The sequence below is a fragment of the Macroventuria anomochaeta genome, assembly GCF_010093625.1.
Source record: "Macroventuria anomochaeta strain CBS 525.71 unplaced genomic scaffold BU25scaffold_1, whole genome shotgun sequence".
Taxonomy (NCBI): domain Eukaryota; kingdom Fungi; phylum Ascomycota; class Dothideomycetes; order Pleosporales; family Didymellaceae; genus Macroventuria; species Macroventuria anomochaeta.
In genome coordinates this window covers 137,926-151,849 of record NW_022985362.1, presented here as the reverse complement: position 1 = coordinate 151,849, position 13,924 = coordinate 137,926, and the positions used below count along the sequence as shown (strand labels likewise).

The following is a 13,924-nucleotide window of genomic DNA, read 5'->3' as shown; positions in this document are numbered from 1 at the left end:
TTCCATAATCGATTCCTATCAAGTTAGACATAACGGTAAGGCAAGTTCGCCACGACCTTCTTAAAGACCAGCCACACTCATCGTCAACCTTCTCGTCATCTCTCCCAGCAGCCTCAATATGTAAGTGAGTTGCATGGGAATGCTGTACGCTTTCAACGGCCAACTTGCTCATGTCGCGCTAATAAGCAAAACGGACATGCAACGCAGTTTTCAAAAGAGGAACGTCAAGTATACCATGTGGTGGACGTGTATTGTAAGATCACGTGGATTCAACAGCGAACTCGCTCATATCACGCTAAACAAATCAATTATGCAATCTTCCCTCGAACAACGCCTCAAGCGTACTCATCCTCATCCTCGTCATCACCCCCAGCAGCCCTCTTCTCCGCAAGTTCCCTAATCTTCTCCCCCAACACATCTCTCCCATATCGACTCGCAACCTTCCCAGCAAGATCCAACATCTTGCCATTCGCATCTCGCATCAAACTCACAATCTCTAGCGCCTTCATCCCGTGATCCTCGCCCGCCAGACATTCCAGCCCCAGAAGCTGCAGCAGCGCACGGTCGATTGCGACTTCCAGGTTTGTGAGGTCTTGTTTTTGACTCAGCGAGGGCCGCGTGTGGGTTAGTGTTGAGGAGAGCTGGGCGTGCAGCGTTGAGGAGAGAATGAAGGATTGTTCGTGTTCTTGCTGTTTGTTTTCACCCTTCTTGCCGGTGCTTTCTTCGTCGTCGCTCAGTTCCTCGTTCTCGAGCGAGGCGATGGTCTTTTTGCGATCGCTGGCGCTTGAGAGCGGGATTTGGAAGGAGAACTCGCTGAGGTGTGGAACTGGTGCGCTGGGGTATTTTTCACGGCCCTTGATGATCATGCAGTGGAATTTCGAGACCCCCGCGCTGTCGAAAGCGACGCCCACGGGCCAGTAAGATTCCTCTTTCCCGCCTGTCGCCAGGCGCAAGAGGCATTTTGTGTCCAGCATGGGGACCCAGCGCGCTTGCCCGTTGGTGCGCCAGTTCAGCAGTGTGAGGAGCACACCTGAGGAATCGTAGATGTACGGATCCCCTGAAGCAGAGAAAAATACTGAGTCCAGTGTGGTGTTTGGTGGGAGTGCGAGGATGTCAGAGTCTTGGTATATGGTGTCGTGCTTGACGTTCTCGATTGTGTAGAGCAGTTGTGTGGACAGGTCGGACTGGATGGGCCCGTTGCCGATGGTGAGGATGTAGTCGCGCCAGGCGGCACAGGTTACGGCTGGTGAGGACTTTTGGCGGTAGACACGGATGGGCAGGCCGAAGAGAGAGTAGATGCGGACGTAGTTTGTACTGGTTGTCACGCAGATGTAGGAGTCGGAAAGGGCGATGGCGGTCACAGACTCGCCGGTTGGGAGGTTGGTGCGCCAGTCTGTTCGTGTTGTCCATGTCTCGTGTGGGCGGTAGTAGATCATTGCTGGGTTTCCATCGCCGGCGCTGTTGGATTGGCATGCGAACAGTGTTCCATTCTCGTTTAGGCATGCCTTATCGTAGAGGAAGATATCTGTGAAGTGGAAGTTGCGGAAGGTGTGCTGGTCGTAGAAGTTGACGGTGACGGTGTGATGCCGGCCTTCTTGAGAAACAGTCTCGACATTTCCAGTCAAAGAACAGCAGAGCAGTCGCCTGTTGCCTCTCCAGGGTGTACTACCTGGCTGAAATGGCTCGTGGATCTGCGGACGGAAGAGTGCACTGGCGGTAGCACGCTTCTTGGCCGAAGGCTCAACACTGTTGAGGTGGCCATTTGTACGCTTTCCGTGACCGTTGACTGCTTGTGCGTATCCTGCACCGTCGTCGTCAACGACAAAGTCTTCCATATCCTCATCGCCGTCATCCCTCGCTTCGTCGTCCCTGAAGTCAGGACCAAGAAGGTCATCCAAGGAGTCAGGAGTGCCGTCTCTTTGCCGCGGTCGTCCAGGCAGTTCTCGTGTTGTGCCATTCGCCTGAGGTGCAGATGCAAGCCCAGCTCGGCCCTCCGACGGGTCGTGGAAGAAGGGTGCAGAGACGGTCGATCTGTTGAGTAGTGGAAGGTGCTCTCCTGGTACGAAGTCTGTGTGAATGAACAGTTCGCCCTCGTTGTTGGTGTACGATAGGATGTTCTCGCTGGGGTGCCAGACCATGGCAAGAATCGTTGCCTTAACATCGTCGAACGTCTTCAGCAGTTTTTGTGTCTTTGTGTCCCACAGCTTGAGGTTCAGATCATTCGAAGTCGTTGCCAAAAGAGCACCATTGGGTGACCAGGCTGCTGCTGTGATGTCCGCTGTGTGACCCGTCTTGAAGACTCGCTGCCGTGCCCAATCATTTGTAGACATAACCTGCACATCGCGGAGCGCAGTGGGTGTAGCAAAAGCCCTTCCATCGGGATGCCATAGCACTTTTGAGCTCGACTCAGACTCTGTCTCCAAGCTTTTGATCATGCCATCCACCTTCTTGACCATCTCGGGTTCGTCTTCGTCGAGACTGTATATGTAGATATTGCCGTCGGTACAGGAGACAGCCAGGTGCTCGCCCTTCTTGTCGAACGAGACGTGTTTGACTGCACGTGGCTGATCGCGTAGCGTCCGGACCTTTGTCATGTCTTTCGTGCTCACGACGTTTACTGAGAGCTCACTGAGGTTGTCAGCATGAACACAACCCTTTGAACACCGCAACATACTCGCTCGCGACAGCGATCCAGTTTCCGTCAGGGCTCAAGGCCACATCTCGCACGGGCAATGTCGTCCTGACCAGAATCTCCTCGAACTTGTTGCCTTCCAGCGAGTACTTGCTCACTGTGCCGTCTTCCGAACCGGTAATGAAGAAGCCATTCTACCTTGCTGTTCAGTGACTGCAGTTGTTCATGAGTGCAATTATACGTACGCCAGCCACAACCGCCGCATTGTTCTCCTGGCAATCGTCTACAGTGATAGGCTCATCATCAGACCCAGTCGTGAAAACACGGCAGTAGTTGTCGACTCCGGCCGTTATGAGTTTCTTTCCGTTCGGTGTGTAGGCAAGGTAAGTTGCGCCGGGGGCATCTAGGGCGTGTTAATGTGTGTTGTTGTGTAGAACGTGCAATAGTAGACATACGAGCCTGCCGGCTACGCAATCGCTGTTCTGAGGCCATGATACTGTAAACTGGTGATTGCTGCGCCAGACATCGCACGACGCGTTCGAGAGACGCGACCCGCGTTAAATGGCTAAAAGTGGGGCCGACAGATCACGCTAGAGACACCATCTTACAGCCTCGACTTCACCACTACAGATCCACAAGCTTTCTGTTTTTTGTTTGGCAAGACTTTATCTCTTGCTATCTTGGAACAGTGCTGTGGTCATTCGAAGGCTCACAGTCACTGGTTGTGATGCTTCAAGACGATACCCATCCTGACAAAGGCCAAGGCACAACACTGATGACGTTCAGTTCACTACTGCACACGAACGAGCCCACAAAAAAGAAGTCCTCGGTTGAAGAAGACATATTAACAGCACATCTCGTATGTCAGCTTTCATAGTCGACCTGCGACAGACTCTCGCCTGCATTCATTCTGCACAAGGTGACCTCAGACATGCCGAGCAAGATCACATAACTTTGACAAGCCCAAAGCTCTTGTCATAGTTCTGATATTATAGCTTAGCTCGTAAAGAAACGGTCCATGTGAGCAAGTCTGAAACCAAGCTTAAGAAACACAATCCAGTCGTGTGGTCAGGATCTCCTTCGGCGGATTATCTAGCCACTCACAGACGTCGCAGCCGTGATGCCTCGTGCAGTTGACCAGAACGAGCGAGAGGACCGAGTTATAATTAGCACGCAATTCAGCTGCAGGAGTGCCCCCAAATGTGCCCGAAGGAGTAAACCAGACAGCGTCGAGCCGCCGTAACATCGCAAATTACCTCTCATCCACACGCTCTCAGACCCCATACCAACGCGCCGCCGCAGCGACTCTATTGCAACCCCTCTGGAGGCACTCGCAACTCGGCGACAGCGCTGGGCGCATCGCATCCTATCGTTTGGCGTTCTCGCGCTGGCTTCGCAATCCTGATACTGCGCTCATCTTCATACTGCTTGTTTCGCACTGCGCTCTCAACGCGACTGCGATTCGCAGATCTCACAGAGCGCGAATGGAGCGCTGACAGGCCCAAGCAGCCTCCATAATAATCAAACAATGCAAGTCGACTATGGCGACGAGCCAGATTCGGATCATAGCCTCCACCTTACAGCCAACTACGAGCACGCGGCGAACAACGGCAACCCGGCGTTTTCACCATTTCGGCACCCTTCCGCTGGTGTACCAGCAATTGATCCGAGCCTTGAGCAGAGCACAGGTGCCAACCGCAATGGACATGCGCCTATGTCTGTGATCTCTCACTCTGCGCCAAACAACCTGCTTCAGCCCGACAATGCCTCGCTCATTAGTGCACACCTTGCCAACGGCTTCTATGGAGACATGGCGCGCAACTCACAGCCTCCTTCCACGCCCTCGAATGCCTCGCCGCGCTACTCCGCCGCAGTAACGCCCACCAGCCAGGCGAAGCACGCAGCCCCCAGCTACACGCCAGACGATCGCTCTCTTCCTTCGCAAGACGTGTCCGACGACACTATCGACAATGCCTTCGCCAGCTTTATCTTGTACTGCAATCCTAGCTTCGCCCTATCCACAGACACGTCTGAACTAGTGAAGCTCTTTCGAATGCCGCCAAAGAGTGACGGAAACGCCTTCAGCACATGGGCACTGTTCGAGTTGATAGGAAAGTTCAGCACCGGAGAGATCAAAACCTGGACACAATTAGCTTTGGATCTTGGCGTATCACCGCCAGACACCGTCAAGGGACAGAGCACACAGAAAGTCCAGCAATACTCTGTGAGATTGAAGGTAAGGAAAATCTACTTGCATCCACTCCACACCATCTCAAGCCATTCCATGTCTTCTCAATTGCAAACTTGCCAGACTTTTTCTCTGTGCTATGTCTTATTCGCTTGCCCCTTTGATTTCGAGTCCGTAAATGAGTGGAGCTATGCATCTCTGTGATGCGGCGCAGTCGATGCGGTGAGCACTGTCGAAATCCAGCCTGGACCAAGCCACTTCGCAGGAAGGAGCGCGGCACAGATGCATGGATCTATCGAACGAGGCGGCTATCGTTGGGCTACTTGTTCTCAACAAGCTGGTCAAATGTGATGCGTGTTACCTCGCGCACACTGCCTTATTGGTAATCAGCCGTTGTTTAGGAGACGCTTCTTTTTCTCTCATATTTACTCATGATGCCTCTCGAATGCAACTTGAAAAGATGCTGACTTTCGGCAGCGATGGATGCGCGCTATGCACATTGATGCCTTCTTCGAGTACATGCTTGGCAAGCAACACCCTTACTACCTACAAATACCTCCACCACACGATCCTTTCCCAGAAGAAGGCCGAGATGGTGTATCACTGGAAGAGGATCTGGCCATCCGAGCACTTGACCCCAAGTTCAAGCCGAAACGTGGGCGACGCAAAGCTGATGATGTGGACGAGGAATTGGAAGCTGAAATCGACACTCCCGCGCGCAAGCGACCTCAGCTTGATACTTCGATACCGTTCGGCAATGCACTACAACCGCAGTCAGCGTATCCTACCAGTGCTCACCCTGATCATCACATGGGCGGTTTCTTAACACCACACGACCCTTGGACAGCAGCATCTGCGATCACTCCTGCCTCTGTTCTAAATGCTTCCCATCGTTTGAAGCAGAATGAGAACCTGACTCCGTACTCCGCGTCGCCTATGTCTGGAGGACAACATATTCGTTGGCGACTCAACTCACAGGAGCCAGCGACGCCCCATCCGTTATCGGCTGTAACGCCATCGTCCGCGCATCATTTCTTCGACGAACCTCAGTCAGCAGTGACCCCGTCCAGTGCAAGACCACGCGCACGACGTCGTCATGGACCAGCTGTCTCGTCAGCCTGGTCGGCCAGTAGCACAACGCCTGGCGGAAAGCCACGAGGCCGACCACCCAGCAATCGCTCTACTCGAGATGGACCTTTCGTGACGTTCCCCGTTAACCCAAGCAGGGAAGGCACACCTGTTGACGTGCAAAGGCACTCCGGCGCTCTGACGCCAGCTGTAGAGCGAGCACAGTCTAAATCACCACCACCTGAGCCAGTTTTTCGTTTTCCACCGACACCGGCATCAGCACTCCCGCCCTCGACAGGAGAATCGCCAGTCATAAGTGCTGGCGGAACTCAAAGACAACGTCTGAGCCTACAAGTACCGCAGAATATCGGCAACCCCGTACGCCTCATTACCCCCACTGTACTCGTCAATGGTGAGGAAGGTCCTACCCCAAGCACCGCAGCTGCATCCTCTGCAATCAGCTTTGGGTCTGAGCGGAGCTTTTCGGCGCATTCCTTTGGAGGCAACACTCATCACAAATTCCACGGTCACTTCACTCCGATCGAGACTCCAGCTCAACCACAGCCACCGCCACGATCACAAAGCGAGGCAACTATATCGACATCAACGCCTTCGCTCCCGTCGATACCGCTCGACACACTCAATCGTGCCTTAGCTGCCGAACTTATTCGTGCGCCACTTACTGGTCGGTGTAAGCGTCTGCGAGGTAATGAAGCGAAGAACCTGGCTTCGGCGATACTGCTTCCACTCTACTCCAAGCCTTCAGGTGGACACACACCACCAGCAAAGGTCCTGAGCGATCAGGTACTAGGCATAGCAATCAGCAGCTGTCTCGGACTATCGAACGCAGCAGGCATCGATCTGGGAGGATCAAGTGGCGGAGTCAAGAGAGTCGAGTGCGCACGTTTCCGCGTGGGAGGCGATGGGTATGAGAGTCCCATTGAAGACAACGAAGATGACACAGAGAGCATGAATGGCTCCGGAATGGTCAAAGAGACATTCGATGTCTTTTTCGCCGTGTCGTTCGGTGGGCTGTCCGGCGAGTGGACAGCTAAAGGTCTGCACGCTACAGCCGAGGATACTCAGCACAAGGATACGGTGGCAGGTGCGCAGGAGCCGGATCGTGTGGAACCCGGTGAACACGCGACGGCAGCGTGGAAGAAAAAGTTCCAGGATGCGCAGAGGAAGTTGTGGGAGAGTCAGGAAGAAGTCAAAAATCTGAAAGAGAAGATCCTCGAGGCCGTGTTGTAAGCTGGAATTTGGTGCTTGTTTCTTGACTGGTTTTGCTATATACCCCAATATTTCGACATCCTTGGTACGTGGTTCTTGGTAGCTCCTGCGAAGAGCGTGTACAGCCTTCTTGTTGTTTGTATACAGAACATGGGCTTGTCTGGACAAGCTCACAGCAACTAATGCCCGTACCGGGTATCGTGGTGACATGCATTATCGTCTTCGTCTACAATCCTCTTCATGACTCACGCTCCTCCCTCAGCCGCTACTGCAGGTTCGTCCTTCTCCCAGGGCTTTCTCCTTTTTGGCTTCTCAGCCGGTGTGCCCTGTCCCTCCAAGACAGTGTTTGGTATCTCCTTGATTCCAGGAATGGGCTGCCCACTCGTGATGAGCTCTACAATATGCGCAAACGAGGTGGGGTACGGCGCTGGAGGTTCACTTGGGTTCGTAGGCGCTGGCACCACGTCGCTCGGCGTATCATAGGTAGCTTCGCTGAAGTCGAGCGGTTGCACGCCAGTCGTCTGTGGTGGAGGCCGACCACGGACGTCACGGTACGCTTTGTATGCTTCGAAGTCAACGGTAGTATTGAACTTCCTTCGCACAGTCAGCGTTCAGTCCGTATACGATTCGGAGTTCTACATGCCTGGCATAGTAGAAGCAACGCGCTCGCAGGGCTAGCTCAGCGGCTTGCTCTGGCGAGCTGTTGCTGCCGAGGATGGCACTCAGACCAGCTTGGAACTCGACATCGTCATCCCAGTTGTATCTCTCAAGCGCCTCATATACGTCATTCAAGCCATCAGAAGCGCCAGCTTCAACTCCAGCAGCACTCATTGCGATCAGCTACGGCGGTGCATGAGGTGTGGGGTAAAGGTGACATCGGCACCGAAGCTCGAAGCTCGCTAACGGAAACTCGCCAAGACCTTCTATTACCAGCCCCACGATCGCTCCTTCTCTTCCCACACAAGCTCTTCCCTTTCACACCACAGCCACCCCCAACGCCCCTTCTTCACGAATACCGTACGACTTCCCTTACTTCCCCTTCCTTCATTGAGCTTCAGTTCATCTCTTACACGTGTTTTGATACCCCCCAGTCCGCCGCCATGTCCGAGTTCATCGGGTCAGTCGCAGCTGGTTCCATCACGCTGGAGCTCCCGCTGACGTGCCACGCGTAGTTCTCGCATATCGCTCATCTCCAAGAGCGATATCCGGTTAGTAAGCGTCCATTGAGGAGCCATTGGGCGCTCACACTGACGCGTCGCAGCTATGTCGGTACACTCGTTGAGATCAACTCAGAAGCCTCCACAGTCTCGTTAGACAATGTGCGCTCGTTCGGTACCGAGGGCCGCAAGGGCGGCAAGGACGAGTACCCACCCTCAGATGTCATCTACGAACAGATCGTTTTCAGAGGAAGCGATGTGAAGGATCTGCGCATCGAGGAACAGGTCAAAGAGAAGGCCCCTCCTGCTATGCCCCAGGACCCAGCCATCATCGGAGTAAGTCTACCCCACCCATTCTCCAACCTTCTGGTCCAGTGATGTAAAATTTTCGGATGTAAATCATTTAAACCACCGAGAGCGCAAAACCGTGTGGATATCTTCCGTTGCCTTCCTTCTGAGTACCTCATATACAAGCCACCTATTGTCCAGCTTCTGCATGACTCCTTGGCTGACTCTATGTGCGCAACAGGTACAGCAAGGCCAGTCACGCCAGGACGCCCCACAAGACCAACCACGCCAGCAACAAGGGCCGCCGAACTTCCCACAGCAAGGACAGTTCCCGCCCGGCGGCTATCCTCCCTTCGGCCCTGGTGGCCCAGGTCCATATGGAAGAGGTTTCCCTCCTCAGGGTGGCTTCCCTGGCGGTCCAGGACCGTTCCCTGGAGGCCCTGGTGGTTTCGGCATGCCGCCTTACGGACCACCACCTCCAGGCTGGTTCCCACCCGGACAGGGCTTTAACGGCCCTCCTGGTCCTTTCCCTCCCAACATGCCCATGGGTCCTCCTGGCTTCCAGAACCAGAACCAGAACCAGAACCAGAACCAGAACCAGAACCAGAACCAGAACCAGCCACCGGCCGGGCCTCGCGGCGCTGCACCAGCTGGGACTTCTGCGAAGGAGGAACAGTCACCGGCGCAACCTAACGTCGCTGAGGCTGATGGTTCCGCCAAAGCCGCAGAGCCTAAGGTAGACGCAAAGCAGGCTGGAAAAGCTCCTGCTCTTGCAGCTGCCGCTAAGCAGGCTCCACCGCCGCCCGTTGAGTCGAAGCCTGACGTCGCAGCCGCTCTGGCACCGCCGCACACCAAGCCCGCACAGCAGGGTGGTGCGCAAAAGACGCCAGGTGGACCTAAGGGTGGCCGTATCATCCCAGCGGTACCTATCGCAAGCCCGAACGTGAACAAGTCAATGCCTCGAGCACAGCAGCAGGCTCCCGCACCTGCAAAGCAGCCTCAGCAGGTCACTGGCCAGCAGAACAGCGCGACTCAGTTGGCCACAGCTGCCGTCGCCGAGGCTATGGCTAAGCTCAACTTGCAGAACCGTGGTCAAGCTCAGGCACCAGCCTCTGATCCCACGAACAATCTCGCAAAGAAAGTAGAAGGTATGCGTGAGCGTGAGCAGCACGCTCGCCAGCCGCGAAACCCCGGGGCTGGTGCCGGCTTTGGCGGCCGAGGCGGCCGAGGTGGTCGAGGTGGTCGAGGAGGCGCTTATCACCACCACCAGCCTCAACAGCAGCAGCCAAAGATGGAGGTGCCGACCGCAGACTACGACTTTGATGCCGCGAACGCCAAGTTCAACAAGCAGGATATGGTTAAGGAAGCTATTGCCTCGGGATCACCGCTCGGCGAAGGCGTACCATCAACCATCGAGGCAACCGCGAACGGACAGAACGGTGCTGCCGAGACTTCAGACGATGTTGTTATTCCTGTTGCGTCTTACAACAAGAGCTCCAGTTTCTTTGACAACATCTCCTCAGAGCTGAAAGACCGCGAAGAGGCTGCCAGCCGCCGGGGTCAGGAGTTCCGCGCGGCTGAGCGAAACAAGAACATGGAGACCTTTGGTCAAGGAAGCGTTGACGGCTACCGTGGCGGCTACCGAGGCCGTGGCAGGGGTCGTGGTCGCGGACGTGGAGGCTTTGGCTTCCGCGGCGGTCGCGGTGCGCCCCGTGGTGGTGCTGGGTTCGACCAGCCTGCCGCACAGTAAACTGGTGCGGCGATTTGATCGACTCACCCCATTCCATAGGATATGCACTTCACGCGTATGGGTTGGATCTTCTGCTATGAGGTTGGCTTTGACCAACTATTTCCTAGTCATCTTGCTATCTTCCGTCTACTTGAGCGACTTGTACAAGTACTTTCACACAGTCACTGCCCTATGGGCTTGGTCTTTGGAGTTTCTTGGATCGGTGCATGAGCTCGAGGCCATGCAAGCGGATACAGATGAATATCATGACACTGTCATGAGAAAGATGAACAACATCAAATAATCAAGAACGAGACCGGATCTTCCGTGCCATCATCACATTGGACTCTTTGCTACTTGTGTGCCCGCCCATATAAATGTTGAGATCGCCTGTTGACTTCACTTTTTAAAGTCATTTCATGTATCTGCTACCCGTGTCGGCATCGTCTTAGCGTTACATGAGCCTAGCGGTCGTGATCAGGCGTAGTTTCAGAAGGACTGGATAGGTCAGTGTTTGGGAACCGCGATCTGCCATGCTTGTGGCCATGCGAGATCAAGTGCGAGGGCGTATGAGCTGTATGCTCAGGGGGGTTTTTTTTTTTGGATATTCACGCCCGGTCAGTTTGATTTCGTATTTCTCTATTCCTTCTTTTGTCTGTTGTGTCTCTGTCTCTCTGTGCCTGTTGTCTTGTTCTACTCCTTTCTAGTTTGTTCATTGCTTCTCGTCTGCTCCTGGATCATTGTTCCATGTGCAATCTCTTCTGGGCGTCTATTCATTGGGACTTAGTCCCGTTTGCTTGGTTTGCTTCTGTAGTTTTGCTTCAATAGACCTTTTCGCACCATTTGATCCCGTTGCACTAAATTTCTTCGTGACGACTGCGCCTTGTCACAATACACAGCACTCAAAAAAAGGGGGAGACGTGCAACTTCACAGGATAACGTGTGCTCGAAATTGTGCTGCAGAAGCTAGTCCCATTGATATAGCCATCGACAGTTCTTGCCACCATCCGTGATACACGGCAAGCACATATGTCGTGTGCCTTCCGCGATGCCATTAGCAATTGGAACCACGGAAGAGTTCTTGAGTGCTTTCTGAGTCTTTCAATTGTGCCTACAGTCCCCAACAATCAGAGTTCCTGATTTGCCGATCATCGACCTTAGGGCTGATGTCTTGAGTACCTCATGGGGGATTTTTTTGGGGATCCTCGATTCTCCACATGTGGCATACTCGAATTTATCATTCTTGACATTCGACCTGATACCTTGACTGCCTCCATGGTTCTCTCATGGGTCTTCATTCCTGAAGGGAGTTCGATCCTACCACAAGGGGCTTTACTATGCATCAATCGGTGTCACGCTCAGCGAACCCGAATCCTCAAATCTGCTTATTCCGAGCTCGGGAACCTCCTGCTTTCCTTTGCCTCCCTTCTCCAGTTCCTCAATCTCCCCCAATATCCTCCGAAATCGCATCCTCAACCCCCGTCTAGCAAGCCCCAGCACCTCAAGACTCGCATCCCCGGAATCCACGGCGGGAGCCGGGTCGGTGTCCACTCGCGCCATTCATGGGGTACTTCGAGACGGTTAGTTTCGAGGGTGTAGCAGGCTGGACAGTAGGGGTGTGAGGCTACGATGGATCTTCGTGCGCGCTCTTGCTTTTTGAGCCGTGCAGTTCGGTCCTTGGAGAGGAGGTACCGATAGTGGTTTTGGTAGTGTAGGGATAAGGCGCTGCCAGTTTGGGAGACTAGGATTTCGAAGTCGGAGGAGAGGAGGGAGAGAGAGAGGGAGAGGATGTGCCGGTGAAGTTGGTCGTTTCTTTGTCAGGGTCGAATAGGTCGTGCATATTGACTGACGAGGAAATATTGTTGTTGTTTGCCAGCCACTCCAGTATGGCGTCGCGCTCGCATTTGGCAATGAATAACTGATTATCTTCGTATTTGGCGTCCTTCCTGACGAGTTCGATAGTCGCGTTCGCGATGATCCGACCGACATGCTTGTGATAAGACTTGGGATTAGGCTTGCTTGCCAAGGCAAAGTAGGCAGACTGGTGGGTGCAGATCGTGTCGAGCCACTTGAGCGCTATATCTTCCCACGACCCCTTCATGCCATTTACGGAATCTTTACGGCCAGTCGTTGGACGTTCACTGTGGTGCTTTGGGGTGTCTCCAAGGCGTACACCGAACGCAAAAACGTCGGCGTCGCATGGACGAACATTCGCAGACTCTGCGTCAATAAGTGCAGCATATGGAGCCATTGACACGCCTCAAGAACCGAATCTTCCAGGTCAGCCAAATCTAACTCCTTCCTGTCATCAGGCTCGACCTTGTACGCCTGCGCCTGCTGTGTCACGTTAACAAGATTTTGGACGCTCTCGGACACCTTCCTGATAACGATAAAGATCAGGGTCTGAATATATGGTAGTGTGTTGATGTTATAGCAGACTCTTCCGTTCTTGTCGGAAAGATCAGCCTCGAATTGAGCAAAGTGCTTGATCAGAATCTGATCTTGCATTGTATGCAGCCCTTCCTACAAGAGGCTTTAGTCTGGCGTTCTGCGCTTTGTCGCAAGGCTCTCAGAATTTGCAATACCGCATCGCGTTCAGTCCGTTTGAACGGACGAAGTACACGATCTTTTTTTGCTGATTTGAGAATGTCATGCAGGCAATGGTGTGGGAGAGGGCCCCTGTCTGAAGCGAGCGCTTTTCCGGGTATGAAGATGGTTTCGTAAGAAGGCAAATTTGTGATTCCGTCTTGGGAATGGGTATGTATCTTGGAGCAGGAGCTGAGGACAATATACTCCAAGAAACTTCTGCGTGCTTGTGGTCGAGCGTCTTCGTTACTCGATGTATGAGTATCCTTCAGTAATTGGATATGTTTCTGCAGTGTTCGCCAAAAGGTACGATGTCAACTTTCGACTGGGTACTGACACTTCTTTGCCAATACTAATCGGCAATTGTGCGTTCATTTGGAAGAGTATCGCTCGCTGTTATTGATATACTTTCAAGTTCCAACGGAGTATACAGCTCCTTGCCGACTTGGATTTCCCCGCTCTTTGTTCTCTGGAGACCTTCGCGTGCGTCGTTGTAGACTGCAAACACCCTGAGGGGTGCTGTTATTGGTCCCGAAGCTGTGTGTTCGGCCACCTCGAATTCTGTCGGAGGGAGTGAAGGTATCCACCAATCGCCATCTGTTTGCTGCTAGCGGTCCGTTGCAGTGTTTGCTAACGGTCCGCTGCACTGATTGTCCAGCTCATTTGGTTAGCTCAGTTTGCTTCCCTAACCCTTCACTGCTATCCCCTTCTACTATATAGTCTCGATCGATTCTAGCCCATAGCTCTAAGGATCAATCAACATCTCAACCCTTCCACAAATTCCGATCCTACAAGTGCGAGTTCCTCAGTGTTGCGGATTAGAATCTGAGGGAACTTCGAAAGATAGGGGTCGCACGATCTCTTGGGACCTTGTCCTTTGAAAAGCGATTGCACCCATCCTGGGGGTTAGCATCGCCGACATGGATAGGGCAGTGGTAATAAGCTGAATTCATGCAACTCGTCCTCGGTCAAGAACTTCGACGGTGCGCCAACCGCTGTTTGCCGTTTTCTTTTCAAATCGCGAGTCAGGTTCATATTGATATTGC

The 13,924-nt window shown here is 53.5% G+C and overlaps 5 protein-coding genes across 5 annotated transcripts; 2 read left to right on the top strand and 3 right to left on the bottom strand.

Annotated features, from left to right (window-relative positions):
* Positions 1-250: 250 nt before the first annotated feature.
* Positions 251-3,308, bottom strand: BU25DRAFT_1533 (WD40 repeat-like protein). The gene is made up of 4 exons (XM_033699424.1): positions 3,088-3,308; positions 2,878-3,035; positions 2,675-2,826; positions 251-2,628 (listed from the first exon to the last, which is right to left on the bottom strand). The coding sequence occupies exons 1-4, from the start codon at positions 3,122-3,124 to the stop codon at positions 336-338; spliced, it is 2,640 nt and encodes an 879-aa protein (XP_033567375.1). The 5' UTR covers positions 3,125-3,308; the 3' UTR covers positions 251-335.
* Positions 3,309-3,871: 563 nt separating this feature from the next.
* BU25DRAFT_486350 (uncharacterized protein) lies at positions 3,872-7,322 on the top strand. The gene is made up of 2 exons (XM_033700155.1): positions 3,872-4,868; positions 5,298-7,322. The coding sequence occupies exons 1-2, from the start codon at positions 4,161-4,163 to the stop codon at positions 7,137-7,139; spliced, it is 2,550 nt and encodes an 849-aa protein (XP_033567374.1). The 5' UTR covers positions 3,872-4,160; the 3' UTR covers positions 7,140-7,322.
* BU25DRAFT_435766 (uncharacterized protein) lies at positions 7,133-7,971 on the bottom strand. Its single transcript, XM_033699983.1, has 2 exons — positions 7,762-7,971; positions 7,133-7,712 (listed from the first exon to the last, which is right to left on the bottom strand). The coding sequence occupies exons 1-2, from the start codon at positions 7,947-7,949 to the stop codon at positions 7,364-7,366; spliced, it is 537 nt and encodes a 178-aa protein (XP_033567373.1). The 5' UTR covers positions 7,950-7,971; the 3' UTR covers positions 7,133-7,363.
* Positions 7,972-8,090: 119 nt separating this feature from the next.
* BU25DRAFT_486349 (uncharacterized protein) lies at positions 8,091-10,619 on the top strand. Its single transcript, XM_033700154.1, has 4 exons — positions 8,091-8,235; positions 8,291-8,326; positions 8,380-8,611; positions 8,805-10,619. The coding sequence occupies exons 1-4, from the start codon at positions 8,219-8,221 to the stop codon at positions 10,311-10,313; spliced, it is 1,794 nt and encodes a 597-aa protein (XP_033567372.1). The 5' UTR covers positions 8,091-8,218; the 3' UTR covers positions 10,314-10,619.
* Positions 10,620-12,033: 1,414 nt separating this feature from the next.
* On the bottom strand, positions 12,034-12,543 carry BU25DRAFT_452987 (uncharacterized protein; the record flags this gene model as incomplete). Its single annotated transcript, XM_033700058.1, has 1 exon — positions 12,034-12,543. The coding sequence occupies one exon, from the start codon at positions 12,541-12,543 to the stop codon at positions 12,034-12,036; it is 510 nt and encodes a 169-aa protein (XP_033567371.1).
* Between the last annotated feature and the right edge of the window lie 1,381 nt (positions 12,544-13,924).

Bases quoted from the DNA above. Each gene is read 5' to 3' on its own strand.
- BU25DRAFT_1533 (XM_033699424.1), bottom strand. From the start codon at position 3,124: ATGGCCTCAGAACAGCGATTGCGTAGCCGGCAGGCTC. The intron at 2,827-2,877 runs GTACGTATAATT...ACAGCAAGGTAG, and splicing joins ATGCGGCGGTTGTGGCTGGC to AATGGCTTCTTCATTACCGG. The intron at 2,629-2,674 runs GTATGTTGCGGT...TGACAACCTCAG, and splicing joins TGGATCGCTGTCGCGAGCGA to TGAGCTCTCAGTAAACGTCG.
- BU25DRAFT_486349 (XM_033700154.1), top strand. The intron at 8,327-8,379 runs GTTAGTAAGCGT...GACGCGTCGCAG, and splicing joins ATCTCCAAGAGCGATATCCG to CTATGTCGGTACACTCGTTG. The intron at 8,612-8,804 runs GTAAGTCTACCC...TGTGCGCAACAG, and splicing joins AGGACCCAGCCATCATCGGA to GTACAGCAAGGCCAGTCACG.
- BU25DRAFT_435766 (XM_033699983.1), bottom strand. From the start codon at position 7,949: ATGAGTGCTGCTGGAGTTGAAGCTGGCGCTTCTGATGGCTTGAATGAC. The intron at 7,713-7,761 runs GCATGTAGAACT...GACTGTGCGAAG, and splicing joins CGTTGCTTCTACTATGCCAG to GAAGTTCAATACTACCGTTG.
- BU25DRAFT_486350 (XM_033700155.1), top strand. From the start codon at position 4,161: ATGCAAGTCGACTATGGCGACGAGCCAGATTCGGATCATAGCCTCCAC. The intron at 4,869-5,297 runs GTAAGGAAAATC...GACTTTCGGCAG, and splicing joins AATACTCTGTGAGATTGAAG to CGATGGATGCGCGCTATGCA.